Genomic DNA, 21,997 nt, shown 5'->3' with positions numbered 1-21,997 from the left:
GAAAAGGTTTTACTTAGGCTACTATAATCGTTCTTTTTAATGCTTGAAACCTGTCGCGTTTGGAGTGTTTGCTTAGTTGTCAATAATCTCTGAAGTTAGAATTTCCACAAAATCCAACCTTTTTATAGAAATATTATTTTCCTCTGTGGATAAATGATATGAAATATTTTAAAGACAAAAGCAATGACATTTTCAACTAAACTTCATGATGGTATTCGCCTTTCTGTTGCCAGATACATTGACGAAATGTTATCAAATTAAAAACGGTCATATATCTTAATCTTTGCAATAAAAATTGCTATGAAGGTGTGGTTTTGACCTAAAAATGCAGACAATTTTCAGTCAGTTTGTTACGTAATCAGCTTTAGCCACCAGATGATCAATTTCAACCACATATGTATTGTGGAAAGCAATCATAGCCAGTCATTAGCAAATAGTTTACAATCACTAGACGATGATTGGACGATTGCGATCACGTGGTACAGCAGCTTGATATACCTGTCATATTATAACGTTACGTCAGTGGATATCTTTAGCACATGGGTAGATATATATCGCTTCAAAGGTCACAAGGTGGAACTGGACACATGAGAGACATTATAAGGGGGAGCATGTGGTTCGGGTTGGAGGGGTCGTTGTAATGGGAGGGGGGATATCATTTTTCCAAGCATTGGTTTCGAAAAAAACGTTGATAATCATACACAAATCATAGTGTTAACAGGTTGTAACCCAATGTATTAAAACAATTACCATTTAAATTGCAAGATCAGTTGAGTTTTGGACCCTCCGATGAAGATGAAAGTTGTCATCTCCAGTGCCATACCAACACATCACGAGGACACAGGGAAATGGCGTTTTCCCAATACCCCCCCCCCCACACACACACACACACACGCACCTCAGACTTTACCCAAATTTGCGAAAACAATCTGTGGTAGCTCGACACGTTCGTTTCCTAAGTATTCTGACATTCAGATGTTTATATCAGTCGTTGCGATAGATAAATTACGAAAGCCAATTGGTGCCACTGAAAAAAGGTTCGTCAATCGGCTAATTTGTTAATAGGCTTTCGTATCCAAATTGCTAACCAAAGTATTATTTCTTAGAAAAATTTTTGATTGGTAAGATTCTCTTTTGAACAACGAGTTCATTCATGCAAATTAACAAACACATTGCGTGCAGAATGGCCTACGGCAATGTTAAGGATTTGGGAATTATCAATTACTTGACTTTTACAAATTCGTCATCTCCTGATATCCACTTCATACCGTGTATTCTATCATGGTTGCTAGAGTTGCAATTTTCATCTATAATGCCCTGTTCCCCTTCCGTAGTTTTCTTCATTTCGGCATCCTCATTACGGGACACGGGTGTGCTCGGGGGCGCATACAAATGTCCCGAACCATTTAGATTCGCGTCCATCGTTTCTTCCTGAATGAGGTAAATCGCGCCCGGCGATTTAACAGTTGGAAGCATTGCACGCTCACCGACGCCCTCCTTCACAACTTTGGTCTCGTCGATTTTTTCAAGTGATGGAACACTTTTTAAGGACGCAATGCTGGCACGGCTGCTCGTTCTTTCGGCAGAAGATACCCTGCCCTGACTTTCGGATGTGGCTGAATTACCTTCAGATATGATTGACAGACGTCTCATGTTTACCAAATCATCTTTAAACATTCTTGTATCTGACGTATACCTATGTCTAGTCCTTAGTAACGTCTTAAAATCAGTTTCGGCATGTTTCCCTCGTTTCGCTTGTTTCTTCGCTTCCATGACTTCTAATATTTCATTCGAGTTACTCTTCCTGGACCGAAAAGTTTCCTTGGTACTTGGAATTGTGTCTTTATCGAGATGGGCTCCCCCCTGTTCGTTATTACCTTCCCTGTGTGACGTATCTGAATTAACTTCAGTTACAGTAGATTCCGAAGGTTCATTCACAATCTTTGAAATGCTCGGTAAAGCGGAGTATTTTTGTAACGTTTGGCGTTCCATGGAATGAGATGGTAAATGAGAGCGAGTCTCCGCTAATCTATTCGCGTGTTGTAATTGTAACTTGTAGTTTGTAACAGCCCGATCGTCCGACTCGACGGGTGAGGGGGGCTTAGGTATATTATTTAGATTAGGCTTCCATTTACTTATCTGGGGTAAAGGCTTTATTTCAGGTTTTGATTCTGGACCAGATAAAGTTGTCTCAGATGACACATGATCATCAGAAGTGACCACAACTGGCTGCAAGTCTTTGGTGTTCTTCGGTTCTTTCAAACTCTTGCTGTTCTTACGAGTCTGGAGAACCAGTACGTACGGTCCTTTCTTCTCTGGCTTTCCTCGAGGTAGGGGTGCGATGCCAACCATTTTCCTGGAAAAGAGAAATTAGAAAACCTCTAGAGTACTTTCGATCACCTAAGAGATTGGTAAGTCGCAAAAGCTTGTACCATTTTTACGTTTTAGCAACCCTACTTATACAAAACTTTCTCAATCGGAAAGGTTGACGTCCTCTGAGACCCTTGTCCCGATTCAAAAGTCCATATCTTCTTCAAATCGGAACCCTTCCCCCTTACCAAAAAAAAGCCTGTGCATTTTTATCAAAAAAAACTGCTGGTAATAATAGAACATGTGTAAGTTCCGAAGGAGGTTTATGTAAATTCATCAGATTATACTGTGCATTTTTATTTTGGTTATTTTTAATTTCTATGTGTTATTTAAAACATTCTGCAGGGAATCTCACAGTCTGTGCAGAAGAAAATGGTAACTTAAACCTTTTTCAATTAAAACTTAGATAATAAGTAAATACTGGTGATTGTATAATGAAGAAAAAATTAGAGAAAGTAATTTTATCACTTTCATATGGAAAAATGTTTCCTGCTATTTGTAATACACCGTTAAGAGAAATAATGAGGGGGGGGGGTTGTATTATTCATTTTCCCACGCAAAGTCATTTTGGAGTAATCATTGATACGTTGATTTGAGACCAGACTGCAGCTTTGCCCTCAATAACTCTAGACTTGAATGGCTCCCAGAAACTTGAGACTTGACCCGAGGGACTCAATTCAAACAGACTGAATCCGCAAGAAATATAAGTAAAACAACTCCACGACTTACAAATTATTACATATCATTAACTATAGTGTGAAGTTCGTTGTACAGTGCCCTTTCACGCCATAGTGCAAGCCAGGTTAATAACTTCAACAATTTTCAAACTAGTAAGAGGCTTCATGGCACGCCGTTGGTTCTTAATTTGTTTCAAATTTTATAATCCAGATTTCCGTACAGAATAGGTCTGAATAGGTCAAAACATTAGGTCAAAGCTATTCGTCAACTAGGGAATATAAATTGTTGTAAAATGGAATTGTTCCCGACAGTGTGTATATGCCCCAAAACTCACTGGTTTGTTTCTTTTACGAATGACGATACTCAATTGTCTCCTCTACATATACGCAGTGCAAGAATGTTACCAGTATGTAGGCTTGGAAGATCGGAGTGTGTATGTATAGGAGACGTGTAAGAGAATAATAAAGTAAATCCATGTCATTCAAATTGAACAAAGTTATAAAAGGTGTGGCTTCCCTGCATGCAAAGCTATATACAGACTGTGATACAACTTGGAACTTTTTTTGTGAGGGCTAACCAATCTATATACTTCATCATATGAATGCAGGGTGTGTATTTTCATACCTTCCCTAACCACCACACGTAACCCTCACCCCCCCCCCCCCCCACCGCCACCATCACCACCCATGGGCCAATTGCACTTCACACAAGATTATGAACATGAACAAACCTATTAATACGTCAATTAGCAACTTACTTTATCAATGATTGTTGTTGAATTGCGTAAGGTGCTGTCGGGCGTCTGTAAGACCTGCAACACAAACAAGCATATGAAAATCCACTGAGTGGTGAGTACGAAATTGATCTTTCAGGCCACAGTGACATTTTACACCCACCCGGCGGGCCATGACACTCAATAACGTATCTTTACATCAGCTATATATGATCAGATCACCATAGGTCCCAGCAGTAAAGGGTCCCGGATATAATGATCAGCATGGTCACGTTTATGTACAAGCACTATAGATGTAGCATAAACATGAAATTGGAATTTCTTTACAAAAATAGTCTGAATTTCTTCAGAAAGAAGGCGAACACTGCCTATGTTGCATAATCGCTTTTCTATTTGATATGTGCAAATATGTGGATGTGATATTCGTGGGGGGGGGGGGGGGTATCATTGCAACATGATATTGATTTATTCAATTGAAACTTACGGTCACTCGTTTGCATAGTTATTTCTTTTACCATGGCGCTATTACAGAACCTCTTAAGTGCACAAATGTAATTGTCTATGTATCGCCGAATCAACGCAAAAGTTGAGCTAACGTTGGTTTGTGTGGTTGAACAGTAGCTGCCATTAATCAGTGCGTGTTTATTAAGAGCAAAAAATGCGATACCATGGGTCGTGCTGCTTTTACCTTATTGTTAATAACGAGTTGTTCTGTATTGGTTGCGTCTGTCTTTTTTTCTCCATCACCCTGTTCATTAGCGATTGGATTGATTCATTGTCTCTATTTCCGCCGATTGTTGGGTTACCGGTGTGAAGCATGGTATCATAACGTTCCTGTTGGGTTCGCCTGTCAAAGAAAACATCAGAATGATGACTTCCAGCCAAGTAAAGAGAGACATATTCTTTAGAATTATGCGGACCTTTCCTCTTCCTCCCCCCCCCCCGACCCACGCACTCACTCATTCCTGCCACACCCTCCCAATCCCCAAACTCTGTGTGCATATCACTGCGCTATATGCCGAAAGGAACCCACCTTGAACCAATTTAAAACGTAGGGCTACTTTACTTAAACCAGACCTAATAACAACATATGAGATAAGATTATACTGAAAGTGTATACTTACATATTAACAATACAGAGATAGCCTATGAATATGCAGACATATGAACAATTTAATATCTTCCAGATGGTGTAAATCTTCTTATTCAAAGTGAAGGTTAGAGATAAATCAACAACGTTAAATCTGTCCCGATACTGGCCCTATGTACAGTAGGCCTAAACAAACATTTCTCCAAATTCCCATTTTCCCAATCTCATGGTTAGCCCTTACCAATATCCATCTCGGTTCAGCAATGATTTCTTTGGGGACGTCTCTTGATCAGCAATTGTAGTTATGGCGGGAAGGGATCGACTTGTATTGGAAGCAGGATTCTGTAGCCTCGTCTGTAGAACAGACGATCCTGATATCAAAAAAATGAGAAAGATTTCTTCAAACAAGTAGCTTAAGAATTTCAGTACGAAACGTTCCACATTTCTAAACACGCTCAAAAGTTTTCATACCGAGATTTCCCCACCCCACCCCTCACCCCTTTACAATGTTTGAAAACTGTTTTCGTAAAAAAAACACGCAACGGTTGAATAATTTAACATTTGAAGTAGAAATTACCGCATTTTAATTTTCTTTCAAAGGGAGAGAAAATTGTTAACAAACTGCGTATCTACTGCAAACAGCCACTGTCCCTCCTTATGTGTCCTTTAGTTTGCTTTCGTTTTATTTAGCCTCTGAAAAAGCTCCTACTAGGATCGAAACGTCAGGCCCTCTAAGTTTTGTACACTTTTTTCTTTGATAACATACAGAAGGAAACAATGAATTTTAAGAATTATTAGCGATAAAAGGTCTGAAATCGTTACACGTGGCCTCCCGATTAATAGGAAAGTAAAACTTTCGAAGACCATTTATCGTTATGACATCACAAACAACCTATACTGCGATATACTCGAGGGAAAACTCGAGGGTTTAGACAGTCAAAATAGATTCCATTCAATCAACAATATCTTGATTATGGACAAGATATTGAGATGGGGTTTTTAACTAACATGCATTGTGGGATATTTGTCTTTTCCATACAAATGACATAATGTCTGTCACCGGTACATATACCTTTACTTAAAAGTAGAAAACTTTAATAATGTGAAAATAAGAGGCTTGTCTTTCCAGTTATGATCCTTAAATAGGCTCTATTTCTTATACATCCGATGTGAATTAAAAATAAGTATAGGATATTAGATCAATCGGGAAAAAAAAGAACAAATATCGGCGGGCTATAGGACACTAATTGTGACTGAGGGACAACACTCGTTTTACAGCTACAATGATATACAGGCATGAATCTCTTACCATACATCTTACGGCGCATTCTGTCCCTCATCTTAACATGAGCTTTCTCTCTCTGTAAATGAAAAAAATATATAAAAGTTATAATCAATATGATAAAGATCACTTACGTTAAACAAAGTATATCTATAAGTGGGCCCATAAAAAAATATTCTTTCTCAACAATTAAGAACTTTACGTAGCTATATTGTTAAGACCAACGTGGTGTATGTAGTCCGCAATGCCCAAGGTGACTTAACCATTTGGGGATCCCCTCGTATGGGGTCTAGCCTAATCTTATCTTACTGTCGGAGTTTAGCATCACTTGGGGATGGTTTATTTACCATACTTGTAAATCAACTCAAAATATTCGAAAGATCTTTGCGTAATAACCACTCCCAATTAGCAGGTTATTAGCTGTTTAATTCAATACCAAAGAAATTGTGTCCCACGAATATATGTTATTTGCTGTATTGTTTTTATTTACAAGATTCCTGGTGTGATTTTACTCTACTAAGATGTTTGCTATGTTTTTAGGAACTAGTTTATTCCTTTGCGTAAAATTCAACATCTGCTACGTTTTTTGTTTTGTTCTTTGTTTTTTATTTGTATTTTGTCACCATGGTTTCAAATGCACACCATAATTAATCATCCACAACAATGTGTCGGAAAAACTTACGTTAGCACATTCTGTATGAATCAACATACGAATGTTTATAAACGTAGAAATCCAGGGCCCCGGAAGAGAGGATTTTATTCCTGCGACATAGAAGGAACTTTCTAACCATTTGAACAGTGCCCACTCCCCCCCCCCCCCACCCCTTCTCCCTATGTAACCCCTGCTAGCTACTTATTCAGTTATTTATACCATTCAAGATAGGACAAGAATTATTGCCAACATGGTTGTGACGTCACGGATACACTCCCACTATCCGTGTATCCAAATCTATGGTGCCTATATATTTGCCATACAGATATTGTATTAAGATTTCAAAACGCTCCGAAGAAGATTTTGTCATTCAAAATTCCTTACACTGATGAAAATGTGTATTATTTCGATGCCGTAGGTAGACTTCGTCACAGATTAAAAGTACATAGCTTGCAGTAAAGGTGAGAGTGAGCCTCTTAGTCATATTAATTAATTACTGGCTTTTATCACCGTTAATCCCCTTCATGTAGTTAATGATAACTTCGCTTGAAGCCACAATACTATATACAGTATATTATAATTAATTTAGGTAAAAGGTCTGAAATATTGTAACACCCTAATGTGTAGGGATTTTTTCGCTTATTTTTTCTTTGAACCAGGACCCAGTGATAGAGGCCCTAGAAATCATTTGGGCTGGGTGAACAAAGTAAATCCGTGGCGTTACAACCATGTTCATACTGTTTAGAATTTTGGATTAGTTTCAAAACTGCATTTTCTCGCATCCTGTAAATCAGATTTATGCTTTGGTGAAGCTTTGTTTTGTTTTTTTCTGGTTAGCTATTTACTAATATTAAAATTTGGTCTGGACTATTCCTTTAAATGTACACTTAAAGGGACACTTAAACGTTGAAAGGGGCTCTTAAAGGTTTAATTTGTGTAACTTAAAGGGGTTCTTACTGAAACTTAAAGGTATACTTTAAGTCACTTGTCACTTCAAGGATTATGTAGTGTCACTTAGAGCGACACATAAAGAGACACTTAACTATTTAAAGAAATACTTCAGGTTGATTACCACTTTAAGGAACGATAGCGTGACTCTTAAAGGGACGGTAAAACTCTTAAATTGATACATAAGGTTAAATATCACTTAAAGGGACTACTGTACATATTGACACTTAAAGGGACGCTTAAATTGACATTAAAGCAATGAATGAATAAATGAAAGGTACTTGTCACTTAAAGGGACCAACCATATAGGGACACTTAAGGGGACTTAAAGGCACTCGTCATTTTAAGGGAAAATGAGACGTAAGCACTAAAATGGATACTTAAAATGACTTGCCTGTTGAACGGACTATATAGTTACAGTTAAAAGGACACTTAAAAGGGACAACAAATCACTTAAACAATCACATAAAGTACAGTCATCTTGGCATTTCAAGGGAAAATATAGTGACACTTACAGGAACACTTTCTGCACGACAGGTTATAGGCCTTTACTTAAAATTTAATTTGGAACTTAAAAGGAACACTTAAGACACTAAAGCTACCAAAGGGGCACTTCAGGTTACCAGCCACTTCAACGAACTTTATAAAAAAAATCAAAAAAAAAAAACACTAATTATGGCAATATGAAGACAAAGATTCAAACAGTGACCACACACGATAAAACATGTTGACAGATTTATTAGATATTTAAATATGCAATGTTAGCAGTAGGCCTATATAGTTCGAACTCCTTGCGACACTTTTTTATCTTCGCAAGTTTTAGTTTTGAAATAAAGTCGGTCTTAACAGAATGTCATGACATCTGTTTACTTCAATTTATCAATTTATAGGCCCCCTTTAACTTGACTTAACCTGAATAGCATGCGACTTGACCTGAGTTTTCGCTTGACTTGGATTAACAAAAGACATCTCCGCATGTTAATGCACTAGGGACGGGTAGGAGAACATTTATGTCTGGCGCGGGGTAAGATCAGTGTCCAAGTTATTCAAGTAAGTACAGAAAGTCTGCCATAAGTTTGATAGTTTAGAATCATAACGAGTCAGTCCATTTTACACGGAGGGGATGCTATTACTATTTATATTTCGTACGCGATTCACTATAAGTTGACTCGAGACATTGAATTCTGTGATAAATATTTGAGACAATTATTCTCATGATTTTGTTCACCATAATGACACGTTGTTACAACATTGAATGTAAATAAAAAAAGGTTTTACTTACATTTTTATCCATTGGATTGAAAAACAAATCGCAAAACCGGTTCTATAGAGCTACCCCGTGCTATGATCTGACCATGTTTGCTCGACAAAACTAAAGACTGTTATGCAGTTATGCAGACCACTGGTGGTCCGACAGCAGGCAATTTTATGAACCGCACACTCAAAGTTAACAATACCCGGTGTTGTCATCTGTCGGACCCCAGGAGTGTGAAAGGTATGATACAACTCTGACCTCCCCTTGGCATGGGGTAGCTACGATATCTCCCCCATAAGCCAAGTTCATACCACATGCGTAGATGAGCGAAACTATAGGCTATGGTTAGCTTAAATCAAATTGGACCAAAGTGGTTTAGAACCAGGCTGGGATATAAAATGCATAATTATTGGATATGAATGAGTTGGCCAATACCATTAGCTTGTCTATACACTCGCTGTAGCCTTCGGCTATTAGGTATGATTAAACAATCATAATTTATAGACCAACGTAGACCTTACAACTATAACCATCGGATTATTCCGGTATAGAAGTATATGTTTGACTTTTGGTCAATTTATGATTACACAAAATTTATTGTTCATTTTTTTAGCTTAGCCAACATAACGAGCAAGCCTGTATACGAACTTTCAGGAATTATTTCAACAAATTGATTGTATGTCACCGTTTGTAACAAGATTCAATTCCCGATGTGAAAGTGCATATCCACACGTTGCTTGAACAACACTACTCACCAACACTATCCCTTATCGCTTATCGGCTTCTGTTAAATGTATTGCTCTTTCATATTCGTGATTAGTGTTTAAAGTGGTTGTGACGCAAGGTAGCCCATAACGACGTCCATGTATGCAGTCCTATACAGCACACCTGTTTATTATATCAATATAGTTTATACCTATATTTTTCTTGTAACCAATTAATTTGGCTACGTTTGATGAAATCTTACCTTCCTGTTTCGGGGTGACACCTTCCCTTGGGTATTGTAGCCTCCCGACAACATATCTGTCATACCTATAGGCAAAATAATGTGGAAAAAAAATTATAAAAAATAATCCATAACTACGATTTCGCTTACCTGTGTTTCCATAGCGGTTGTCAACCAAATGCAATCCTGAGTCAATTAACACGTTCAAAAGCGCACTCGGTGAGACATATATAGTAACTTGAGTCTGCGACTTTGGATTCGTAACTAACATGACGGACATACACACGGTCTTTTATCAGGTATTCAAGCAATGCTCTTGGCATATGGGACTTGTTTTACCGTTTTGAGATTTAGCGAGACTTAGGCTTAGCATTCAATTCCTTTAAGGAAGTTTCTTAATTATGCGATGTAGTTTAACGGACAAAGTTCCAATGCTCGCAGCTTCTAATTTCGATCAACTTCCCGTGTGCAGATTGTCTCGATATATCCAAATGTTACTTTGACGAAAATTCCAGAGACATTTAAATTATATAAAGAACGCACGAGTCATCGAAAATTCAATGGTATGCGTTCTTAAACAAACGCATGCATATACGCACAAACAATCACTCCGCAGGCGGGGTTGATGTGTATCGATAAATTAAAGTTCGTAGCAAAGTTTTCGGTCGCAATGAATAGATGAAGAACAACATCACGGTTAAAACCATTGCCTTTTGTAATCATGTTTGTATACGTAAATATTTAATGTAATCATTACCTTGTGACTGATCGAAAACATGAATAGAACAGTACGTTGATATCGATTGGTGACCGAATACAAAATATTTCATCGACTGGAACGTAAATGAAGATGAATATCCGACTCAAAACAATAGTTGGTGGATTGATAGACAGGCTTTGGATTTTAACGATTAGTCTTTAGTTGGAACCACCAAGTTATTCAATGAAGGCCAACTACTGGAATTACATCTGTATCTGTCACGTGCACCCAAACCACACAATGTTGGTCTCCTACAGACACAGTCCCAGGACCCATTCCTTGAGTGCAGAACCTAGGATCTAAGTTGACTGCAATTTTTAACACGTATCATAAGGACGTAAGACATAAGAGACGTATCATAAGGACGTAAGATAAGACATAAGAGATGTAATGAACTTTGTCTATGAGAGAATTAGCGACCTTGTAACGAGCATTGCAGCATGGCTTATTCGTTAAAGTCCCAGACCATCACGTTCGAATCCAAGACCTAAATATATACAAAAGGATAGTTATGAAGAAACTTGTACTATTTTGCTATATAGATATTCCCCCCCCCCCCCACCTTCTAAAAATGGTTTCCTAACATCCAGCAAAGAGTTAGAGAGTTTGACTGTAGTGTTTGACCATCGCAAAAATAAATTAGTGAAGTAACATAATTATGAGAGTTTAGTTTTTGTAGCATGGCTTCTTTTTAATCGTATTTTAAAAACGTTGCTACCAATAATTAGACCCACCCTGTCACAGAATTGATAGAGTATGCCCGAGGAATAACCTTATGTTTATCGGCTTTATCCCTGGGATTTATCGACTAATAAGATGCTAATCCACTCTTTTAGCATATAATAACAAAGACTAACAATATAAATCAATAACTTCGACTCAGTACCTAAGAAAATAGTCGTTCTAAAGGCTTCAAACTTGACTTCTCTTGTAACAGTTATGTTTACATCTCTGTTTACAATAATAAGATTATGTTGGATCAATAGGGGTTCTTTTTAATCCTTTCACTTTATCAATGTTGAAATCAATTTCAACGTCACCAATCTATGTTTCGTGGGGTCCTATATTTAAGGTTCAACGACCCGGCATCGCCAACAGGGCCACGGTACCACAATAGAAAAGGGGCCCCAAATGAGAGTTCACATTCAGCCAATGTCAACCATGGGTTGGGGCTGAGCAGTATTTTTGGCACCTCAAAGAGGCTCAAATGCGGCCCTCTCGTTCTTTCTCTGTTGTGGACAGGATTTCTTTTGAACTCCTATTTTTGGGGAGCGTTTGGTTTACTGGCTACACAACGCTGCACTGGCTTATGGCCGACGGCTGGCTGCAGCTGATCAGTGGCATTTTTCAAAGTCCTACCCCCCCCCCCCTTGGGGCCTAACCCTGGGAGTTCGCACCGACCTAGTTACGTCACTGGTTTGATCTAGAACATAGTTCTGCAACAGGCATAGAACAACAGGAATAATTGCAACAGGAATAATTGAAAGAAAACAAAATAATAATAATAATAATTATTAATAATGTTGACAGAATGTCACAGAAATAATGGAAAAACGATGAAATTAAAATTTACCGCGATAAGATCATTAACATTGCCTTCTATAATTACACTAAATTTTGATGTTTAAAATTGCTTTCCTGGAAGATCTTTGACCCTCAAGTTTCCCCCAAAAGATTTGAGAGTACTATTTTGAGAGTATAAATTGTAATTGAGGGAATATAATTGTTCAAATTTTAATTTGAGTGGCCATCATGTCTCTTTGTAATATATTTGGTCACTGTTTATGATGGCTATCGTCTCTATGTCAAGATGACGTATACACACATTCGGCATATGCTCATTGATTTCCACAAAGGGTGGACGGGAGTCACCTATGCTAATTGTAAATCGTTTATTAAACAGGTATATAGTAATAGACATATTTATATTTCGAGTTGTTTGATGAAACATTTCGTAAGATGAATCTTCGATCTGAATCAGTTGCAACATACATTTGCAGTTCCTTGTTGAATTTAAAATTGATATTACGATAATCGCCCTTGAGGGCAATTATTTTACGGAGTATAGATTCATTAATTCCTTTTACAATTTGGTAGACTATTTGGATGGGAATACCATCTCAGAGGATGAAAAACTGACGTTAATTTAGCGGGTCAGGGCTCGAACCCACGACCTGTCAGATGCCATAGGTTGCATTGTTGCTAACATAACGGCCTATATCCACTCGTGGATAGTGCGATATCCTTTCTTGGGGCCAGTAGGGGATGTATCTATATGCCGGGAGTTGCTATTTTTTATGTGAGCTCGGGTTGCGCTAGTTACATAATCATTAGATGAGAGCTTGCATTTCGGGATTCTTGTTCAGCTGGCTATTTAGAATGCCCTCCCCCGGTCCACACCCTTCACTGACCATTGAGATGGCGTTTGTCAGCGCGAGACCCACTCATTAATTTAAATCACCGTTGTTTTCTTTCACGGTCTCTCGTTATAAGTAATATTTGCTCCTTGGAGACTGTGTCGAGTACACCCGCTAAGGATCTCTCTGATTACTCAAGTCTCAGCCAAAATCGATGAGAATAGCCCAATTGAAATGATGAAGATAAATCAATAGAACTTCACGCTATATTGTTTGTTTGAATAACGAGAGGCCGGATGAAAGAACGGACCCATGATAAGCAGATTGGTCAATTCTCATTACTAGTCATTGATAAGCTTAACGCGGCCTTGGAAACGAAGACAGCATGAAAAAGTAAAGCGAAAAAAACATTGCGACCAAACGTAAGGCATTTTTTCGTTTTAAAGATCATTTGTAAACAGCCCCAAAATTTGTCCTAAACTTAAAATAGAACTACAACCCAAATAAACCTTTCTACATGTTGAATTCCATTACTTGTTGCATGAAACTGGAGATGGTTAAATTAGATATATCAATGTTTCAGACAGAAAAGATCTTGGCAAAAGAAGTAAACGTAGTAGTAAGGCCTGACATTAGCTGGAATCATTACTAAGGCCTACTGGACCGACTGTATAATGGTATGTGGAGGTACTACTGGTTGTCCTGCATGGGTATTAAATTATCTACATATTTTGCCGAAAGGAAGACAGTATAGGCCGAGTGAGTTGTTAGGACCTAATATCTCCCTGGTGTAGACGGGCCTTTATGAAACTGTTGTACCAATTTTACCAAATATTATCAATCCAGAACGACAGCATGAAACGCTATCGGTAAATTCAAAGCAGCATGCTGAAAAAATCACGGCAAATGCATAATCCGTGCATTGATGGTTCATATCATCATATATTATTTAATTGTACTTCATAATAAATGTCATATGATGTCATATAGGCCTATATTGCAAATTTCTATGGTCCATATTGGGAGGTACATGGGGGATGGGGGGGGGGGTACATGGGGGAGGGAGAGTCTATATCAGCTGACTGCTTACTTTAGTGAGTAAATATGACAGAAAAGGATTTCTGCCGTTTGGGAAAGAAAGAGAAAACATGGTTCTGGGTAATGGCTCGGACTATACCGAAAAGTGTCTCTCCTTGCAAAGATTGAAACCAGCAGTATAGACCAATGCGACAAGATCACCGAAACTTTTCCACCATATATAGTAACTAACAAAGTAATTACTTCTTTTAGACACCGATAACTTGGCTCACCGGTTTACTTATTATAATCTTAATTTGTAGGTTCCGTCTGAAATACATCCAAGGTGAACGTATGTACAAATAGATACGATTGTCTCCTCCTAAACAATTAGCCTGGAGTCATGCAATAATGGCAAATTCGATACTATACTGCGATACAGCTATCGTGCATTACCGGTGGTGATTTGTAACCTAATATACGGAATCATCTTGGGCAAAAGTACCTAACTCATTAAGTCAAACAGGAATTAAGTCTCGTTATTAAGACGGTGATGTACTAGCCTGTTTGTGCTGCTAATTATTAAAGTTAATTAAATAGAGGGTGTATATGTAGAAACTAATATAACGAGATTTGCAAAGGTTTCTGCCAAACACACATCCAAACATAATCTGTATTGATGCTGCAATAATAAACAAAACACCATCAATAAGAAAGGGTTGAAACTACCAACGATATATCGAAAGGAAGAGAAACTCCAATCATTTTCTTCATAACTTAATTACTGTATATGTTAGGGACTTTTGTGTAATGAACAACTCCCGAAATGTCGAAAGAAACTTTTGCTCCGACGATGAAGTATTAGGTTTTTTAAAGTCGTAACACCTTTGACTTTGCCGTTGTATGTATTTCGTTTCATATTCAAGTTGACTATAAATAGAGTTACACTAAAACCAATGCCAGTGCTAGGTCATGTCAGGAAACATCGGCAAAACCCACTTCTATTACAGCAACTGCAAGCATTAGTATTAATACATAAAAAAAACCGCCATAATTCAAGTATATGTGATTCGATAATGTAAGATTTGATGCAGTCTATACGGTATGAATTAGGTGGGATATCTCTCAAATTGAATAATGAGAATATATTTCTGAGATATTTGGGGACGTTATTCATCACATGTATCTCTCTGCGATATTGAAAGATGGTGATGGATGGGTTTGCTACACTTTTAAGATCTTTGTAGTGGAAATGTAGAAACAGGTTTGGCCTCTAATTTCTGCTAATTTTGATATTTCTGCTTCATTGAATATTACTCAAAATACGATTAAAGCTCGAATGATCAGATTGAAACAACTTCCAATATCATGGACACCAAATAATTAAGTCGGTAATAATAGTATTCCATTTGGCTCTTTGCGACATTCGACTATAACTGTCCACTTTTCACATCACTGTATCTCATATAGCCGATGATAAAGTAAAACTGGAAAATTGTCAAATTTAGACTTTACCGTCATCAAACTTGACTCGTTAAGTTAGTTTTGTTAAGCTATGACATTGTGTTAGTAAGGGTGGTATAGGCTACTATCGAAACTGTACAAAGGGTCAATACAAAATGTGCATTTGCTTCTAGTCAACATATTTTGCCAAATTTATTTAGCTTTACTTACTATAAGATTACAGTTGGCCAACTGAGGTAACATTTTAAATTATTAAACAAATGAAGATTGATTATGGGAGCAATTAATAAACTTGATTTCACTTTCAACATTTGATCATCCATAATAAAGGTTCCACGGTAGTACGTGACTCCCATTTAAACAGAAAGTTGAAATGTATCAAAACTTTTAACTGATAATTCATTATTTGACATGAAAATTGAACAAGTCAAGCTATTAAAATATATTTCCGTTGAAACATCGAAAGAAGAACCTCAAACTATGTCCGTATAATTAACTTAGAATTCGACATGGCCATAAAAGTAATTTCTAACATCCGAAACTAAGATACCGAACCCTAGAATATGTCTACATTGTATACATATAGGCAATTAGTACTGTATTCTTACCTTTGTGGATTTTAATTGCATAGTTACGTGGGTCATATATTTAACACAGCCTAGCTTACTGTATTAACATATATGCCCTACACATTAAAATCCAGTTATCTTGTAAAGTCCAACGACCGTAAGCATAGTTTTAATTTCTCGACACTTCAGTTGAGTATCGATGGGTCCATATACTGCTTGACTACGACCATTCTGTAGGCTACATTGACGTCTAGTTAACAGACGGATGATAGGTTATCGTCGTTCTAGCAGTAAACATTCAACTGGGCAAGAGATGGAGCATCCGTCCCGTTTTACCAACAAATAATTCCTTCCATATTCTATATCATGTTAAGTTTGCGGCATGTATGTTACTTTGTTTCAGTTAGGCCCTTTATCAGTAATTAGGTGGTCCACAATTTCTTTCACAACTTCCACTGTATCTGCAAGCCACAATTTCCAAACAGTAACGAATAACCAACACAGTCTGCGCCGTTTCGGCGTAAATCTATTGTTGTTCACTACGCTCAGGTGAACTTAGTATCGATGGGGAGGCATAATCTATTCATGCTCCTCTAATCCTGCTGCGTAGGGTGATGATCCCGTAGACACCGGGTTAAAGGAATGACGCGGTAGCTTGGATTTACAACTTATACTGTATGAGATGTCAATACCTTGATTCGCTAAGTCTTTACTTCCCAGACACAATTTCTCACCTACAGCAATACTGCGAGAGTTTTCCCAAGAGTATATATATATATATATATATATCTATATATATAAAATACTGCTTCTGTATAGGTTAGAGTATATTAGAGTCAACTTAATACTTCACATCTGAAACATAAATTGTCTACGTGATGCAATGCTAAAATAGTTCTGGGCGCACTAACTGTGGTGCATTAAGTAGTGCGAGCTATTCGCTTCCACCTGTCGAATATTTGGTCACTAGACTAACTGCCGATTCTAAGAGTCTATATTCCAAGGGGTGGCCAACGGCTTTAGTAATGTAACAGCAGCAAAATACGATAAACGTCTGATCTTTGAGAGCAACATGACATGAACAAAACTTACACATATGTTGTCAATTTACCGTATATTATTATTTATGATGTAACAAGGAGCTCTGACAACATGTCTCCGCTAGCCGTGCATTTAATTTGGAAAGAGCCGCAAATGGCTCACGAGCCACCCTGCTATATTACATCTTTCGTGAGGGGAACATAAGAAACCAGCCAACCGGTGGCGGGTGGCAGCTGTGAGAGGGGTAGGTGGGGGCAGCCTCGTATCTCTTATGGGCTCGGACCGTGCTGAGCCGGGGGCCCCTACCAGAAGGGGGGCCCACTATATTGATGAACAGAAAAACGCGATACCTCTTTGGATAGGGAGGGCCCGTTTTTACTGGGAAGGAAAAACTGATGCAAGACTTAATGTTGTTTCTCACTCATACAAGTTGTAAGATGTATCCAGAAGCCGAATTCCTCAATCCTCATTCCATGGTTTATAGTTACAAAAATTTTTTATAGCTATGTTGATAGTATTGTTCTGTCATTTCTCTTGATGAATTTTAGCATTAAAACATATTTGTCAGCTGGAAACAATGTGTAAATGCTAAATGGCCATTCATATGTTCTAAACTAAGCCCTGCATTGAACCTGCATAAATCCTTGGACCCATGGGCGTCCGCAGGAAGGGACAATTGGGGCACTTGCCCCCCCCCCCCTGGAAAATGTAAAAAAAGTTAAACATTTGACATTTCAATGATTTCACCCAACCAACAGTTCTCTAGTTATGTTCATTGCATACGGACCCATAATGCATGTATCAAGAAGTGTGTTACACTTACATGACCTACTCATCCCCCCCCCCTCCCCCAGACTCCATGTGAACATTCCTGCGGACGCCGTTGCTTGGACCTCCTGGTAGGGGCCCTTTTGGGCCAGGAGCCGGGGCCCCAGGTTCAAAGTTACGCCACTGGCTGCTCCATGCATTACGTCAAGGAAATATCAAAGAATATTGCGTGCTGCGTGTCACGAGGAAACATGCTGCCTTAGAATGGGATAGTATCTGGGGGGGGGGCAGGGTCGTTGAGAAGGGGTTTAAATGACGGTGTAACCAGGGGAACTGTCGCTCGAGCCTAGAGAAAATCGAAACATTCCAAACATGATCTTTTTGCCTCAGTTTCTAGAGTTTTACGAAAGATTCGTCCAAAATTTCGATGGAAATCATTCCATCATAATATGTTAAAGATAATTTACGATAGTTTTAAGAACTAAACGTGAAACTAATCGACTTTTCAATTTCCGGTTGCCTGACGGAAATTGTCAAAGCTCGGACACTGGGCGTTTAGTGAAGTTGTAAAAGAGAGCGCTCGACGCATATGAAAGATAATAATATACAACAAATGAGAACGAATAAAACAAGAACTGCGACTGTTTTTCACAAATTGAGCGAATTGATCGCTATAGGAGGAAGGTTGTGGTTGTTGAGTTCACGACGACGGCCATTAGTTCTTTTCCCGTACGGCACTTATATATATCGTAGAAAAAGTATTATGAAATGACTTAAGAAAGACAACAAAAACCTTATCGATGATGTAGAACGTTGTTTATAATGATGTCGTTTAAAAGACACCGTAGAAACGTAACGAGGCGTTGTTGCGGTAAGAGTGGAAAACGAGGACCAGAATCGGAATATTTTGGACCTAATGTTATAGTCGTCAATTGACCTTGAACGGAGGGGCCTACCGTGAAAACGTACGGGAAATTCAACCACTAATATCTCAGCGAGACGATTTCACAGGAAACAGAAATACCACTCAGAAGTCTTTAGATGTTATCATTATTATAACTATTCTAAAAGATAACTTTGGAAAGCAGAATAAAGGCATGATTGAAAAAGAAATTTGGCACAAAAAACTATGTCACTACGGATGCCGTGTAACGACATTTATATAACATGTGAATGTAGGTACGCTAGCGCGTTTTGGGGAAAACTTTGAAATATGCCTAAAGCTGAGAGCTAATCCATGGAAAAAGCACAGAACATTGCATGCTGCTTGTCACGAGGAAACATGCTGCCTTAGGATTAGTATCGGTGTGTGGGTGAGTGGTTGAGAAGGGGGTTAAATGACGGGTAACCAGGGGAACTGATCATTTCCCCATCGATGATTTGTTTTTAGATTAATTAAGTTACACGAATTAAAAGAAGACCCATTAGACAAAGGTTTTAGGAAGAAATTCTTATAATTTCATATTTAAAACTGTACACGTTTAATTTCATTTGGAAAACGTTGATAAATTTCATTACTACTATTCAAAACAAACACTGCGTGATTAAACACATTTCATAAAATTATGCATTGCCTCCATTATTCATTGAAAGAGAAATTGTTTTACATATTTGTGATGTTATGCATTAAAAGACCAAGGAATAGCAAAATAGGTCCCAATAAATAACGAAAGAATATTAGATGACAGGTGTGTCTGTGTAGAAGAGAGGGGGGGGGGGGGTGTTTTGTCATGTTATATCGGGCAGTATTTTATAACCCTCCGTTCCATTTTTCTTCCAGATTTGGTCAGGATGCCTTTCATGGTCATCCAGGGTCCCAGTGGAGGATTTACAACTAATTGAAAGTGGGGTTCTATTGAATTTCTTAGATTTGATCAGGATGCTCTTAATAATGATGTTTTCTCATAAATATTTTAAAGTCTTGTTCTATCCAATTTTAAAAATGGTGGTACACTCCGCGCCAACCGATGGTGGCGCTCCTCTTAGATAGTATCAAGAAGTGTTACACCTACATGACCTACTGATCCCCCCCCCCCCCCCCATGTGACCATTTCTGCGGACGCTATTGCTTGGACCTCCTGATAGGGGAGAAGATAGGGGAGGGGAGCTATACAGATGAAATAGGGTGGGATGTACCCTTAGCTTGCAAGTTGCGTGACTCTCCCGACCCCTCTCGTCTGACATGAAATGAAACACAAGGGTGCTGTAAAATAATTGTGACAAAATGTCCATAGTTTGATAACTAGAGTACGAAAACTAAAACGAGAGAGTCACAATAATTTTTCCACCATTAAAATTTCAGATTTCGGTCAGGTATGTTAAAAGGCAACGCCAGCAGTGATAATTTAAATTTGTTTCTTTCCAAAAAAATGTACATGGAATCACTACATGACAATATAAACCTATATTCATATAATTTATAATACGGAATATAATAATATATAGAGGCAAGAGGGGCACTTGCCCCCCCCCCTCCTCATGGTCATCGTTACGCCACTGGCTGCTCCATGCATTACGTCAAGGAAATAACAAAGAACATTGCGTGCTGCGTTTTAAGAACTAAACGTGAAATTAATCGACTTTTCAATTTCCGGTTGCGTGACGGAAATTGTCAAAGCTCGGACACTGGGCGTTTAGTGAAGTTGTAAAAGAGAGCGCTCGACGCATATGAAAGATAATAATATACAACAAATGAGAACGAATAAAACTAGAACTTTTTCACAAATTGAGCGAATTGATCGCTATAGGAGGAGGGTTGAGGTTGTTGAGTTCACGAAGACGGCCATTGGTTCTTTCCCCGTAGTGTACTTATATATATCGTAGAAAAAGTATTATGAAATGACTTAAGAAAGACAACAAAAACCTTATCGATGATGTAGAACGTTGTTTATAATGATGTCGTTTAGAAGACACCGTAGATACGTAACGAGGAGTTGTCGCGGTAAGAGTGGAAAACGAGGACCAAAATCGGAATATTTTGGACCTAATGTTATAGTCGTCAATTGACCTTGAACGGAGGGGCCTACCGTGAAAACGTACGGGAAATTCAACCACTAATATCTCAGCGAGACGATTTCACAGGAAACAGAAATACCACTCAGAAGTCTTTAGATGTTATCATTATTATAACCATTCTAAAAGATAACTTCGGAAAGCAAAATAAAGGCATGATTGAAAAAGAAATTTGGCACAAAAAACGATGTCACTACGGATGCCGTGTAACGACATTTATACAACATGTGTATGTAGGTACGCTAGCGCGTTTTTGGAAAAACTTCGAAATATGCTTAAAGCTGAGACCTTATCCATGGAAATAGCAAAGAACATTGCATGCTGCTTGTCACGAGGAAACATGCTGCCTTAGGATTAGTATCGGTGTGTGGGGGTGAGTGGTTAAGAAGGGGGTTAAATGACGGTGTAACCAGGGGAACTGATCATTTCCCCCATTGAAATTTGAAGAAAACATTTCCATGATATTGTAATTAATGCCTGTTCTCGATGATTTGTTTCATGAATAAGTTACACGAATTAAAAGAAGACCAATTAGACAATGGTTTAAGGAACAGATTCTTATAATTTCTTATTTAAAACTGTACACGTTTAGTTCCATTTGGAAAACTTTGATAAATTTCATTACTGCCATTCAAAACAAAAACCGCGTGATTGAATAAATTACATAAAATTATCCATTGCCTTCTTTATTCATTGAAAGAGAAATTGTTTTACATATTTGTGATGTTATCCATTAAAAGACCAAGGAATAGCAAAATAGGTCCCAATAAATAACGAAAGAATATTAGAAGACGTGTGAAGGTGTGTCTGTGTAGAAGGGGGGTTGTTTTGTCATGTTATATAGTGCATTTTATCACCCTCCGTTCCATTTTTCTTCCAGATTTGGTCAGGATGCCTTTCATAGTCATCCGGGGTCCCAGTGGAGGATTTACAACTAATTGAAAGTGGGGTTCTATTGAATTCTTTAGATTTGATCAGGATGCTCTTAATAGACTCCTGATTATGTTTTCTCATAAATATTTTATAGTCTTGTTCTCTCAATTTTTAAATATGGT

The 21,997-nt window shown here is 38.1% G+C and overlaps 1 protein-coding gene across 1 annotated transcript; it reads right to left on the bottom strand.

The window, feature by feature from the left end:
* Positions 1 to 727: 727 nt before the first annotated feature.
* On the bottom strand, positions 728 to 16,851 carry LOC139960814 (uncharacterized). The gene is made up of 7 exons (XM_071959382.1): positions 16,161 to 16,851; positions 9,976 to 10,040; positions 6,181 to 6,232; positions 5,113 to 5,242; positions 4,470 to 4,628; positions 3,806 to 3,859; positions 728 to 2,356 (listed from the first exon to the last, which is right to left on the bottom strand). Exons 2-7 carry the CDS (start codon positions 10,036 to 10,038, stop codon positions 1,222 to 1,224), a joined length of 1,593 nt encoding a protein of 530 aa, XP_071815483.1. The 5' UTR covers positions 10,039 to 10,040; positions 16,161 to 16,851; the 3' UTR covers positions 728 to 1,221.
* Between the last annotated feature and the right edge of the window lie 5,146 nt (positions 16,852 to 21,997).

The sequence above is a fragment of the Apostichopus japonicus genome, chromosome 20 (genome assembly GCF_037975245.1).
Source record: "Apostichopus japonicus isolate 1M-3 chromosome 20, ASM3797524v1, whole genome shotgun sequence".
In the NCBI taxonomy this organism is placed as follows: Eukaryota; Metazoa; Echinodermata; class Holothuroidea; order Aspidochirotida; family Stichopodidae; genus Apostichopus; species Apostichopus japonicus.
This window is presented reverse-complemented; position numbering and strand designations above follow the sequence as displayed.

What these genes read in the sequence shown, in the direction of transcription:
- LOC139960814 (XM_071959382.1), bottom strand. Translation starts at nt 10,038, where the DNA reads ATGACAGATATGTTGTCGGGAGGCTACAATACCCAAGGGAAGGTGTCA. An exon ending in AATGCGCCGTAAGATGTATG is followed by an intron (nt 5,243 to 6,180) that starts GTAAGAGATTCA and finishes TTTTGATATCAG; the next exon opens with GATCGTCTGTTCTACAGACG. An exon ending in AACTCGTTATTAACAATAAG is followed by an intron (nt 3,860 to 4,469) that starts GTAAAAGCAGCA and finishes TTTGTGTTGCAG; the next exon opens with GTCTTACAGACGCCCGACAG.